The sequence below is a fragment of the Typopeltis vanoorti genome, chromosome 8 (assembly GCF_054136105.1).
Source record: "Typopeltis vanoorti isolate ZY-2024b chromosome 8, IOZ_Tvanoo_1.0, whole genome shotgun sequence".
NCBI lineage: Eukaryota > Metazoa > Arthropoda > Arachnida > Uropygi > Thelyphonidae > Typopeltis > Typopeltis vanoorti.
The window spans coordinates 8910896-8925816 of NC_143556.1; the positions used below are offsets into that span (position 1 = coordinate 8910896).

General features: G+C 37.8%; 1 protein-coding gene across 1 annotated transcript in view; it reads left to right on the plus strand.

Annotated features, from left to right (window-relative positions):
* Positions 1-305: 305 nt before the first annotated feature.
* Positions 306-14921, plus strand: part of LOC150103714 (frequenin-1-like) — a 72300-nt gene continuing 57684 nt past the window's right edge. Inside the window, exon 1 of the mRNA XM_090396510.1 lies at positions 306-701. Coding sequence (XP_090252636.1) covers positions 638-701 — 64 coding nt within the window. The 5' untranslated portion in view covers positions 306-637. The remainder of the gene's footprint in view (positions 702-14921) is intronic.

Consider the following 14921-nt stretch of genomic DNA (forward strand, 5'->3'; position numbering starts at 1 on the left):
TTTTCCGATGTCTTCATATTCAAATACAGAAAGAAAAACTGTCCCCGTTTGTGAAATCTTTTAGCTTTTTCGCGTCCACTAAAGGACTGAACCTCGCTCATCAATTTGTGTTGTGAGTAACAAAACAAAATTTGGAATTCAGAGAATTTTTATGACGTCACGACATCCGTGCTGATTTCCAAGATAAGTTAAACAAGCCTTGGAACTCGGATTAATCCATTGCAGCAGTCCAAAAGAACTGGAAAGAAAACTTTCGATTTAACGTCGCCCACGAACGCATTCAACTGCGTCTCTTTTTCTGTTCGCCATTACGAGAAAGGTGACAAGCGAACCGCGTGCTTCAACCAGATATCGGAAAAGGTACTTTTGTTCTGCGGGGGAAAAAAAAAGGTCCTTTTTTTAAGCGAACCCCCAGTGATTTCAATGCGAGGGGTTGCAGTTAATCCCTCAACATTCGACAGCTCCGACGGCTAATCTCCTCTTTGCCTAATTTGCTGATAAGCGAAGTTGCGTCGCGAGGGATGCGCGCTGGGATCGAGAGTTTCAGGTGACTGCGAAGGACGCACAGCGCGCTCGTTCGCAGAGCAGAAGCAGCTGGTTTCACGGGATTTGACAGATCCGTCGCGGATCTCCGACAATGGGGAAGAGAAACAGCAAACTCAAGAGGGAGGTGGTGAATCGTCTGATCCAGGACACATACTGTAAGTACTTCTTTCCGGTTGTCTTCTCGCGTCATTGTGTTCGCATCTTGACAGCGATATGAGGGGGGGGTCGTTAATCTGATGGCGAACGTTGCAGCTCCTCTCGGTCAACTGATGCGTGTTATTTGACAGGTCCTCACGTGCTGACGGAATTTGTGTTTTGACAGGAGGACAAGCTCGAAATATGCATCTTCGAGTGTCCCCAAAACTTTTTAAAATGTGACACTTTGGGTCCAAGGCACCCCTGTATCCGACATCACTCGGTTTATTATTTTGTAGACTCAAATGGAAAATGGAGAAAACTAATTCATAACATTCCCTTTCAGAACAGCTCTCTTGTACGTTAAATCGTCCCACAATTTTGGATTGGCAAATTATTGTGTATCAATACAAATGCTTGAAAGAATGGTCATCTACGGAATCGTTTTTCTATGGAGGCAGTGGCGTAACAACCATATCGGAAATCCCGCAATGCGGGGGCAAGAGCTTAGACTGCCCAGTGAGAACTCTAGGGGGTTGAAACGACAGCCCTTATGGTGTCATGGAAGGTCGACGTAATCTGTTTGTCTAAAATACAAACGGTTGTCGCGCCGCAATGCAAAAGACTGATTTTGGCAGAATCATTAACACAGAAAACTTCTCCAGTTGGACAACCATCTATTGAGTTGTATTGAAAACCACGGTCACAGTATTTTCGGCTGTTTTACGGAATTGCCATTCTAAAGAATATTTTACAGTATGTTGCCAGAGCACAATTTTGTTGATACACAATAATTTGCCAATACAATAATTCTATAGTAATTGGTTCCCTGTAAGAATAATTCTGCACATCAGTCTTTTGCAGGACGCTTTGGCTTTTTCCGGAGATGTTACTGATCCAATCTGCGATATCCCTATGGTCATCTGGTTCTTGCCCAAAAGAGGAGGCCATCGCCATATTCCGTCTAATTTTTGTCGGCCCATATGTGCAAGTTTCCAGTCTCAATATGTGAGGTAGCCCGTGCATGTTGTTCTTTGACATTGCCAACCACTCAAACATAATCGAATTTGCAGTTATTTTCCCTTTCAAATTTAACATTTTGGGGGTTTAACGCACTTAAACTGCAAATGTAATATTTTTCATATTAATGTTTTTTTTTTTTTTATATAGTTGTAACCTGTAAAATTGCGAGCACTCAATTAATTCGCAAATCCGTGCACATATACAAAAAGCTAACACCATTTGTACCAGTGACTGCATACTAGTCTCTAGACAGTAGACATTCTTAAGAAAATGTGCTTGCTACAAATGTTAGAACTAGAACTTCGCAGTTTTAAACAAACATGCCTCTGCAGTTCGCCCACAAGTGAACTACAAGCTAAAACTAACTAATTCGATTGCGTTAAGTTAGAATAAGCGATGAGTATAATTCGTTTTGATAGAACGTTCAAAATTTATTGACCTTAAATTGTAACTTCTGAAAGGAAATTTTGAGCGCGCAGTTACCAAGCGTGTTGTCCCTTTTGTGGCCGGTGTGCGGGCGCGCAGCTTAGAAAGAACATTGGACATCGCTCTTCTATAACCTTCTCGAATGCAAGACCACAAACATCCCAGTGTAGGAATAGACAGAGAGACACCTTCTACTGAAGTGTCGTTTTCATTAACTCCTGAGAAAATTAATCCTCTCCTTGAAAAGTGGATAAGAGCAACGCTGGTAACGATAATCTCCAAAAATTCTTGGTTTCGTGTCATTCTTTATTGACGACTGGATTGCACGTGAATCGTTCCATCACTCATTCCCACACACACATACACATAAATCTCCGAAATGTTTCTCTCCTAAGTCTTCGAGTTCAAAATAGATACTCGCGAATCATCTTGTGAAGAGTTTTATCTGCAGAATACGCTGTGGATGCATTTCTGGAAGACTGATTTCACTGTAACTTCTCCAGCGCTGATGTAAAAAGACAAAGAAAGAGAAAGAAAAAAATCCCCCCCCTCTTGGCACAGAGAGGATTGATCTGGTATACAGTGGTAGCGGAAACATTGTACTCGACCAAAAATTGCAACCAAGTTACGCAGGATGTTCTGCGTTGCCATGGTGATCCTGCACTCACAATAAGAATCTTCTTCGGGGCAGAGAACAGTATTTTCTTGTTCTAGATGTCGATAGTACATTCTTAGTTTTAAAGGCTACTTATCGGAGGGGGGAGGGAGCACTTGAAAGTTATTTCATGCCTCGCTTTCATCTGTGATATCAAAGTTTCTTAATTCATTTATTTTGGTGTAAGTCGGTTATTTTTACACAAAATGAATGGCCGGAGAAACTTTTTTTCAAACATGGTAGAATTCACATGGTAATTCATAAACGAAAATAACGTACGGTAGAAGTAATGCAATGAGAAAAGAGAGAGTTGCTGTTCACTGCGCCACAGAATTTATCAGGAAAACGCAGATACGATGGACTTCCTTTACGTCATCGCTGTATTTCGATTTTACTTCCTGTAGCCACAGCATTCAACAACGCTACAATTAGAATGATTTTTTTAATGTCTCTCCCCCCCCCCCAAGGATTGCATATATTAGAAATCTTAAGTGTTCTGTATAAATAAAAGGAAATGTTGACAAATTTAGAGGACGTTTAGCAGACCTTGGAGCAGTAAGAGTTGTTTGTTCGCAGTCAAACTAATTTGGATCATCGCTCATGATGAATTCCTGTAATGACCTCATTCCGATAAATCGTCAACCGGAAGTCTGTTTTTCCACTCGCTGTGCGGTAGTTGCTTTATAGCACACTTAGAAGAATGTCTTTTTTTTTTTTCTTTCTTAAACCTATAGTCATCAAATTCTTAGAGTTTGATGATTTTATGTTAATTATTTTTAGATTCAATTTTAGGTTTAATAATCCAATCTTCTTGCTCTGGAGATCGATCGAGGCAGGATTATCACAACGTTCGTGTACTGAGTATCCCTCAATGGGGATTTGCGAATCCACTTCCGGTCGAGAGTGGAAACACTACGTGTTCGCTGCCTATTCTCTAAATATGCTGGAAGGAGAGAAGCAAACTGTGAGGTCATGTACATTTCCTAATTTCTACGCTTGGTGTGTGTGTGTGTGTGTGGTATCCGGAGAGTTCATCGAAAAGGCAATTAATCAAATGAACAATTCGTCGAAAACTTTAACTTTTCGAAAATGTTATGACAAAAGCGATCCATTTAGAACAAAAACTGAACGGTGCAGAGTGAGATAGCAAGTTATTTTGATAGGGAATAATTATAGAATTATAGAACAATATGGCTTCTTATTGTCTTTCTTGTCCGATAACTGTTTCGTGTCTGTTCATGGGACTGATTTGCCTGGTCCGGGAGGAAAAGCCCAGCCTACGCAGGCTCCATTACTATTATTATTGTTACTAGTAATAATATGCAACTTGAATACAGCAATTATTATGCGATGAATTTTACTCATCCCATAATTCAAATAGAATTATTATGGGATGAATAAAAGTTTCAAATAGCGAATCTAAATCAGATTCGCTGTTTGAAACATTTACAAGAAAATGTCGAACCGTTCCAGTTTTCAGTTCAGCTATATTCGGGGCAACAAAGAAATCACGTGTCCAAATTATGTATTACAATAACTCTCTGACTTAGCGGGATTAGTAGAAGTTGTCGGCACAAGAAGCTGTCTGCACGGTTCAGTTTTTGTTCTAAATGGATCACTTTTATCATCACATTTTTTCTAACTCAAAGTCAGAATCGAAGTGTGTTGAGCAGAGTTTGTCAATCAATTCAAATTTCGAAAAAAAAGTTTCGAAATGATATTACCAATTCCGCTTTTGCTGGACCAATTTAATGAAATTTTAGTTAAAATTTTCGGTGAATTGTCTTTCGATTAACTTTTTTTCGATGAATTTTAATGAAACCATATGTGTACATAAAAGTCCCATTTTGTTGTCAAAGGCTTAAAAAAAGCTTAAAAAAGCTTTTAAATCTGTTATGAATTCTTCAGTCGAAAATGATTTATGTATAATATATAAAAGAAGTATATTTGCATGATATTTATTAAAAGTTTTTTATTTATTTTTATAATCAGTCCAGTGTGTTGATGGCCTCATTACAATTTGTTTCCTTCAGAATTAATGACAGTTCGACTTCCGAGGTTTGTGGTAGAAAAATGGGACGTAATCCTCTTTATGTGTTCCTTAATATTAAAAAAAAAAAAAGTACCAGTTAAGGATTGAGCATCTTTGATTAGATTATCTGCAATATATTTGTCCCTATTTAAAAAGAATGAGATCGTTTAGATTAATTTAATACCGGTGGACTATTTGCGTTTATCTGTTTGTCTAGAAATAAATCCAGGCATTCCCTTATCTTAGAATTTCCCTCAAACATTAAAATATTGGAGTTTTCGAAGTCATCACTGCATACGTGTTAGCCCTTTCCTGAAAGTCTTTTTTTCTTCTTCCAGACATGCATGAATCCATTTCAATAAGTAGAAGTATGAATGCTGTTGAAGTTTACCCATTGAAACATAATTTAAAAAAAAAAATGAGGATGATGGATAGAAGAGTGTCAAATACATTCCACAGATCAAAAAGATGACAGCGTACTCTGTATAAAAAGTAAAAAAAAAATAACTTTAGTAAGTTATTACTTACTGTGCATTGTGCATTAAATAAGTTGATAAGGGTCTTAATCTCAAAGCCAAAATGTGTACAGGACACCCTTTTTTGAACGTATTAGAGATTAAACGTGGTTCACTGTGCTAATCAGTTACCTTCACATCAGCGATCTTCACTCATGCAACACTTCGGTGCATTCCTAATGCCAACTATTCGCAATAAAAAACGAATGGGTATCCAAATATGATAACTTAAATTTATATAATTCCTTTAAGAACTTAAAAAAAAAAAAACTTATGCATACACTGCCCTCTTGTTCTGGTCTTGAACCCTTGAATCAACAGTTCCAAATCAGGAAATGTTAAGTAGTCATAAAAGTCCTGGAGTGCGTCTTACGAATACAAAATTCGTACACAATCATCAGAGACATCATCACGTGCATTCCCGTAACGTTGGTGGGTTTTCCCATTTTCGGTTTCTTCGACGTAGGACCAGCGAGTACGTGCCCGATTCTCTTCTTTGATATCCTGTCGCAAGTGACGCTACAGGCAAAGATGTTTCTGTTCGGCGTAGATTAGATTACGACAGCCGATTTCGCTTCACTTCCTGATCAAGCATGCACCGCGACATTAACTTCCTCTTCGTGTCAATATGGGTGTCTGAACTCCCAAGGCTGCTACGCCTTTTCCGTAGTCGTCGAAGACTTGCAGCATCCGTTACGATGAACTATTGGCCAAGAACACGAGTGCATTCAAAGGTTCCTCGAAGTCATTCTCTCTAATAAACGCACGAGCACACCGTGTACACAGAGTTGATGTCTTCGGGTATCATCGTAAACACAACGCTTTAGGTAATCGATTCCTCTGCAGTTAGGACCATTCATTCACATCAACGGAAAATGGAGACACTTTTTTGGCATATCCCATCATTAAAACGGTTCAGTTATGACTTTATATTCTCATTGTAAATCCAAGTGACAAGGTATCGAAGAGATAGAATCTTGTTTTGCCTAATTTTGCCAGGTTGGATGGAAACCAAAATTTAAATAATTCCCCAAATTTTAATGGAAATCCTAAATACCAGGCTTTATTAAATTTCATTAGATCAGTTGCTGAATTATCAATATTAGTTCGAATCATTTCTTTACACAGATTAACCAGCTGCATCCAAAACTGAATTTTCTGGACATCTTTTAGAGTGAATTTTAAATCCCAAATTCGATTTAATATCTAAATGATTAGAATTACTGTTAAAGCAAAAGGCAACGAGGCTAGGTATTATTATGTATTCAAATTGCATGTTTCATGGATGATTTTCCTGTTTTGTGGTACGAAAAACCCACTTTCCAGGAGATAAAAATACCCTCTCACTATTCTGGAACCAACAAATTCGCCTCCAGCTTAAAAACTCTCGGAAAGGTTCCTTGTCTGCTAGTCGGAATTCGAACTTGAGTCTTTCCAACCAGCTACAGCCCAGTTGTCCATTATAAATTTTCGGTAGGTTTTGGCGCCGCTTTTCCCCTTACAAATGATCCGAAAGGAAAAATCAAATTGGAACGATGGCGAATTTTTAGAATGATGTGAATTGCTAGATTCCAATGTTACCTATTCGTCTGTAGTTTTCGGGGCAAACTTGCGTAAGTAAAACAAAAGAAATCTGATGGGTATTTCCAAGGTCCATACGCAGTTTAGTAAAGCAGATTATTTTGAATCAGATTAAAAAAAAAAAAAACTGGACAGTTTTTTTCTTTGACTGGATGAAATGTATAACACGAGTTCAGCGTGTTATACATTTCATCCAGTTTCTTTCTATATGCTGTCTTTTCGACGATACCATGATGTCATGGTTGAGTCGTTCATGAAGACCAAACGAAACATTCGATTTACCCAAACTTGAAGTAAAGAAAATGGGAGAGAAAAAAAGGTTAAAAAAGTGAAGTAAGTTGCGAGTGGATGTCAATACGTCAGATGGACTAGTGAAGTGGAATTAGCAATATCGGTTGACCGAAATATATTTCAACCAATGAAGTTATTAAGTAGGCTTGCAGTTCATTGCACTACAGCTCTTGAAACTGCTGTTTGATCATTTAAGCAAAGGAAAAAAAGTTTTTATTTATTTTTTAGATACGAAATTCTTAACGAATAAAACTTCTTATAGTGAAACCCAAAGACCATGGTACTCCCTGGGTGGGGTGGGGAGAAGGATCCTTCGCACTTTTCGAAAGCCGAAAATTTTCTCTTCACTCTGCTCTTTTCACATCGTTAGGAGCGGCCCCTAATACCACGAAAGCAATTCGCTTTCCAAATCTGTTTTTCAAGAAAATGGCAGTTAGGCCATTGCTAAATCATCCAATTTGTGTGTAATGATTGTGTTCACGAGCAAGTTTATTTTTTTATTTATCTTTTTTCTGAGGATTCTTACCATGAGATACTGGATTGCAACCCTGATCTTTTTCTGTGGCAAGTCACTTGTCGCCCAATCATTGAACTTCTGCGATTAGATTTTTCGATGAATTGTGTTTTCGATTAACTGCTCATCGGTGAATTGCTTTTTCGATGACTTGTCTTTCGATTAACTGTTTTTCGGTGAACTGTCCGGATACCAAGTCACTTGTAGCCTAATCATTGAACTGCTGCGATATGAATAATTAAAAAAAAAATCATAAAATCTAGCTCATTATTACTTTTTTGTTTTTATTTTTTGTCTATTTATTTTTTGAAGTGACGCAATACGTAGTCCGTTCTTGAAACCGTACAAGGTTGTACAGAAAAGCAAAGACATTGTGAAAATTTCATTCGTTATTCTTTCGTGCGCTTTGGTGTGATCTGTCGCCATTCTCTGACACCAGACATCTCTGAATTAGAGTGGGAAATTGAGCATTCTGTTAAGAGGCACGGAGTAACATTGAGTATATATATACAGAGAGAGAGAGAGAGAGACTTTCAAAACCGCAGCTTAGCTTAACATAGAGAAAATTCACTTGAAATCCTAAACAAGGAGATTCCCAAAAAAATAAACAATTCTTCCATCTTAAGTAAAAAGTATTAATCGGTGCAACACTACCAAGACAACGCTGAACAAATGTGAAACCAGATCCACATATTACCGTATTCAGCAAAATGCCCTTTCTGAAACAGATTTGTTCGAACAAGTCGCCAAATATCTCAACTTGGTTGCAGTTTGATTTCAGGTAGTCAAGTTGATTTCTTTTTCTCACAAATTATTATTTGTGAGGTAAATTGGCGATAAACATTCAAAATCAACTGAAAAAAGGTCAAGAGTGTTGGTGGTGAGTGCATTTTAGTAAAACATAATAAATATCGACAATCTGTAAGGAAAACGTATATTCAAGTGGAAGAGTAAAGTACCGTGGGGCAGTTCTTGGTGAAGCTAATCTGAACCTTGTACAGTGTCACGGACATTGTTCCTAACCAAAAATGTAGGGACAAACATCGATTGCATCTGCGCAGAATATCAGACAGCGTTAACGAAAGGTATGCAGGATGAGTCAGAAGGAATGTGCAGAACTTCGGATGTTTATAGCAGGAGTGTTTTGGAAGAAAATACTTCACATGAACAAGGTTTCGTTAAAAAAAAAAAAAAAGATTTGTGTCCCACATCTGATGCTTGACGTACGTATTGCTTCAAGTTCTGTAATGTCGCAAATGCCGTTGTGATGTGAATGTTTATGGATTTTGCGATGGAAATGTGTTGTCGAATGAAACCAGCGAAGTTTTTTCTAACTCAAACTCAGAATCGAAGTGTGCTGAGCAGAGTTTGTCAGACAGTTCAAATTTCGAGAGAGGCCAGTTCATGGCGATCGTATTCCACTCGAGCACTCAGTTCAACGAGATGGGGTTGAGCGAGAAAATGTCAACGCAGAGAAGGACTCGCACGTTATTAAATTGAACTGCCACTCGGAATATTACATGGAAATCTACACCACGTGCAGCGTGTTCCGTACCTCGAAGCAAGTCTACGTCACAACCCAATGACAGGAATTTTGTAACTGGCTCAGTGCCAAACACAATTCGTTCTGTGATGAATCTCAGTTCGACCTCCGAGATGGAAAGTTGTTTTCGAATATCCCATCCGTCTCAGTGTGGAGTATGGTGACCTCTTAGGTTAGTCAGTGGTCGTTGATTTCCGAAGGTCATTTCATAGGTCTACGATTTTGCTACGATTTTTTGTAATGCAAATTGATGTTACTGTTAAGAGTTGCCTTTGACTAGCTGCACTGCTCCGTATGCACGTTCAAGCCACTCGAGCCTTTCACATTTTCCCCACGAGTGAAATGCAATTCGGTGATGGCGTCCGTGCTGGTGGATGAGACATGATAGTTGGAAAAAAATAAAGAGAGCCAGATCTATAAACAACCCTTCTACTCTACCTGTGGAGGTGGATGAAAGAGATGATCTACCAGACCAAAGAAGAAATTCAGAGCTAAGGATGTATTTAGGATGATGCAGCTCGCATAAACTAGTCCGAATGATATAAAGGGAGCTGAACTAGTCGTACACAGACCAGCGGCACTGCTTATTAAGGGTAAGGATGCTGGTTTTGGAGAAGTACATAAATTCTCAATAAACTCTACCCGATAATACTCGTCTGCCTTTTATTAATATTTACCCATGATTTTTTCATCATTGGGACTTACCAATTCTTTTCTGTTTTTAAAATCAAACAGCTATAATTCTGTAAATCTTTAGTATCTAACCCATGCTCATATCTCCCCCCCCCACTTCCCCCATAAAAAGAACTCTGTACGCTGCACAAATTATGCACACTCTTGCTGCATTCCTCTATATAAAAGCAGCAGGTGCTTTCGTAATGCAGTCAACTTGATATTTGCCCTCTTGTCGCAGGTAGCTTAGTTTTCCCATCCACGTGTGAAGCACAACAGAGTTTCGCATGTGGATGTGAAGCACAACAGAGTTTCGCATGTGGATGTGAAGCACAACAGAGTTTCGCATGTGGATGTGAAGCACAACAAAGCTGGAATATTCCTTGAAAACCAATGACAATCCCAATTATCATTTCTTCAATTTATTCGTAATCAAAGTCAGCATTTTTTTTCATTAAAATATAAAAATCACGTTCATTAAATTAATTCTTCTCCAAGTAATGAGTTTGTGACAATCGCGGATCAAACTAGTCGACGCGAGATTAGGTTTCGTTTTAATCTAAAATAAACAAAAAAATTAATCACAGGAAGAAAATACTTCTGTTTCTTTTTTCAGATAACGGATTTTTAAAATATTCTACTACGTACAGCTGTAATAAATTATAATACTTTCATTAAAGCAAGACATTCGTTTTTTTATTTCTTAATAAACATGAGTTTTCTTAATTATTGGCAGATCAGTGCAAATGATGAGTAAATAAACTTGTATTTAAAGCAGTCGAAAGTGTGACATTCGCCCCTTTCGGTACATCCGTTATCTGATTTCCTTTTCGTTTATTTTAGGGGGGGGGGGAGTCTTCCCTTTGAATTATAAATGCAATTCGCATTTTACATATTCATTTGTACTCGGGAAGGATCTGTTCGAAAAAGGCGGAGAAGAAAAACCTTTATTTAAAGGACAAACGGAAACAAGATCAGCAAATGCATGATGAGCATACAATGCAGTCTCGATTGAATTGAGCGAAAAACATGGTAGAAATACTCGGGGAGAGAGAGAGAGAGAGAGAGAAGAGGAGGAAGGTGGAGTGTTTGATATGTTAAGTAAATCTGATGCCAATGAGATAATAGGACAGATGGGATATCCCACGTATTTCAAGGGAATGCGCGAGTAAGCTAATGGTGACTTGGACAGTTGATTGACGACAAGTCTAGCAACTGGAAAAATCCCAGAGGAATAGAAAGAATGAGAAAATAGCATCTCGTTACGGATTGGTCTATATTTATGGAATAATAGAAGGTGCTTCGGGTTACGGCTAGAGTTGGAATGATAAGAGAAATGATCTCTTTGTGCAGATATGATTTATTAAGGGGATGTTATTTTAGCCACTTGTCTAATTTACAGGAAAACTAAAAGGAATTAGCACTGGTCTTGGAAGTCGGTTGAAATTAGACAAAACAACTAAAGCTTAGAGCTTAAAGTTCCTCTTACCGAATAATCAGCAAAGATATCTCTCATCGTGGCGACTGCAAATAATTGTGCAGCCCTTTTACTAAGGGCTGCACAATTAGTGAAAGGGGACTGATAGGATCGAACCCACATGTGCATTGCTGTGCACAGATTTATTCAATTGGATTGCTAGAAAGGGAAGAACGATGACAAAGTATTGGAAGATGGTCATGCAAGAATAACTGAAGTAGCATTAAACAGTATGGAGAGAAAGAGAGAGAGAGATTATAGGTTGTTGAAAAGAGATGATTTATAAAGTGCAATTGCGGATCCGTGAACATACAGCGTTTTTTTTTTTTTTTTCAAATGGCTACATGGGTTACCGTGTGACTCTTCCGACAAGCCTTCAGGTAGTTTGAATTCCTCGCAATAGAAAAAAAAGAGTTTTGTATTTTTTAACTTCTTTCGTGGTGCTGGTGGACTTTTAAGAATGTCTGTTGAGTGAATGCTTTTGGGGATCAGGAAGTCGGTTATTCTTTCTCTTAAACTGACGTCTTCTCTCTATTTATAAAGACTGTTACCATTTAGAGATCTCTGGCGGCATAAATCAGCTGGAAGCGAGTATCCCGTCTCATAAGAGGGTAGAAGGGTCTTCCTTCTCTGAAAATCGGATTTTTCACCCTCCAAAACACAGAAACTGACCAGAAGAATCTACGAAATACATCCACCCATCACACACTAGTCTCGTAGTTTTAGTTGCATCAATCATAATTGCGAACAATCCAACCCCAAGAACTCTGCCACGGACATCCCGCCACAGATCTACTGACCAATTGGGAAGCACGCCATCGAAACTTTTGAAGAAACTATGGTTGCTCTTTACATTTCCAGTCTATTTCACTGGGCTTCGCATAATATATGATTACTTACCAAATTATCTCAGAATTCTTTGCCTTCTAGAGCTTTTCGAGGTCTTCAGAAACCAGATTTTGCTACTTGGCGGCTCACCAATTAGTGATCAAAGCTGCGCATCCTTCCTGGAAAGTCGGAGGTTCTAATCCTCCTTAGGAATAAAATAATCCGAAATCTGAAATAAACGAAAATAATATAAGGGACTTTTCAATTCAAAGTGAATTAGCCAGTCTCGTAGACAGGTACATTTTCGAATTGTAAAATTGTTTTTTTTTTTATCCACAAAGCAGAAAATTCAGCCAGAAAAACAGTGAAATATCGCAGTAAATAAAGGAAAGATCTTTTTTGTGGGGGGGTTAAGTTTTTTCCCTTTTGAGTAATGGAGGAATTTTAAATTTACTATATAGATAAAGACGTAAAATTTTATTTATTTATATTTAATGGGAATTCCGCTCACGAGAGTTTGCAAACCTTTAGAGATGAAAGCTTTAAGAGATGAAATTCATCTTCCACTTAAAGATAATTGCAAACATTCATGTTCGTAGCGGGACTCAAACCCTGGATCTGTTGGTTGGAGATTGGATACCTTAACAGATCGGTACATTCTTTACATATTTAGCAAAAAAAAAAGTTTTTTTTTTCTGACACTACAAATAAAAGATTTGATCGCATGAGAACTTGAAAAGTCCCAACTGTTGACTTCACAGTTTCACTTTTTAATTAACTCATCGATCAAACTTTTACCACAAATCCCGATGGACGGAAGACGCTGTTGTTGACAACTCGGACAATCTTCAAATACATCTTATTCAAACTCCTGGTCTTCATTTCACTCAAGTATTTTACGGATTCACCCGATTTAATTCTTTTGGTGGTATCAAGAACGAGTTTTGGAACTACAGTAATTTTCAGGTCCTCAAGCAACTCAATTTGCGTGTCAATCCCCCTCAGGATAATGTAAGATGGACTCTTATCTCCCTGTGACTTTCATTTCCCTGTGAGTCGGCTAGACTTTACACTATGACCACCAGATGGAGTAACCTGGCAACTTCGTTTGCTTCAAACCATTGAATACTTTGAATAAAATGCACAGTGCTTGTTAAGTAATCTGTGCTCTGACTGGTCACTTTGGTTCCCAGGAACTTCCTGTTCCTTCCAGCATTCATATTATTATTACTGCGTGACACCTCCAAGGACTCATCGTGGGAGGGTCCACTACAACTCACAGTTTCTCCTTACTTAATCCTCCAACTACATTACTACCATCAACACACAAAGCGCCATCTACCGCCCACCACTAGTATATTGCTCAATTATTTTTCTTGTCTTTTGGTTATTTAGTTTAGTTTAGCGCGCATGTACGTCAATTATTTACCATATAAAGTATTTTTTGTTGAAAATTGCGATGAATCCGTTAAAGAATTCAGTTTAAAGAAGTTAGCAGAAGGATTGGACTTGGCAAGAAAGTTATTTTACGGATAATGATCTCTCAATGGAGCGCTCCGGAAAATTCACGAGACAATTGGGTATTTCTTCAGTTCCATATTATGAACTTAATAAAAAATTGCAGCATAGTGGCAAGCAAGGTCTTATTACTGACTTCTTGATAACTAAACCAGCCGAAGTATGCAATGAGAATTATGTAAATGATGTCCAAGAGATTTCAAGTGATGAAGACGTCCTGCCAATCGTAAATAAAGAACATCTACGAAATGTTAGTTTTGAAGATCGTAATGACGATTAAAATATGGGCTTTATTTTATTTTTCCTAAAACATTTATATTATGTGCAATGAAGTGTACGTACAATTCATAATTTTTATACTTTTATACTATGTATTTGTTCATAGTTTGTTTCCTTAACTTAAATGAATTACTTGAATTAAATAAAAATACTTTTGGTTGAATATGTCATTGTTTATATAATCTTAAAAAAAAAAAACGATTTCGGAACCTAACCCTACTTTTTCTACGTGATCTGAGTTTCGCATAACGCGATTTATATAACGCGGCATTTCTGTGGAACCTAACATCCGCGTTATACGAGGGTTACCTGTATTTTGTAATTCATCAATTAAAAGCCTCCGTAGCTCAGTCAGTTTGACGAGGCTCTTTGCTCTCAAAGATTTCGGTGCGAATTCCTTCTAGAAGAGACGCGAAGAATCTTGATCAGCGCTTCTCGACTTGAAGTAGGTTAGCGAGTCACAGATGGAGGTTGCAGTGTTTTCATTCCTATAATCTTGGTTCTTTGCCCGAAACTAAGCAACCCCGTTAAGAAAACACCGCAATTCACACACAAAAATATACATTTAGGCTTAGGACTAACCACTTATCCTATAATTATAGTTACGAAACCCGATGTGGGTGGGTCGAGGGATTTGTTAGTACCTCCTATTATTAATAATATGTCAGTTAATATTTTTATATTGTTTCTTAAATATAAAGAGCCAATAGGCTTCATTTCGGCGATATAAACATTGTTTATAAATTTATAAACGATATAAATGTTTATATCGCCGAAACGAAGCCTATTGGCTCTTTATATTTAAGTAACTTAATGGGTGCACCTTTTTGACGACTCGTACAGCAGAGTATATAAGTTCTTTTCGCTATACCTTTGGTATTAATTT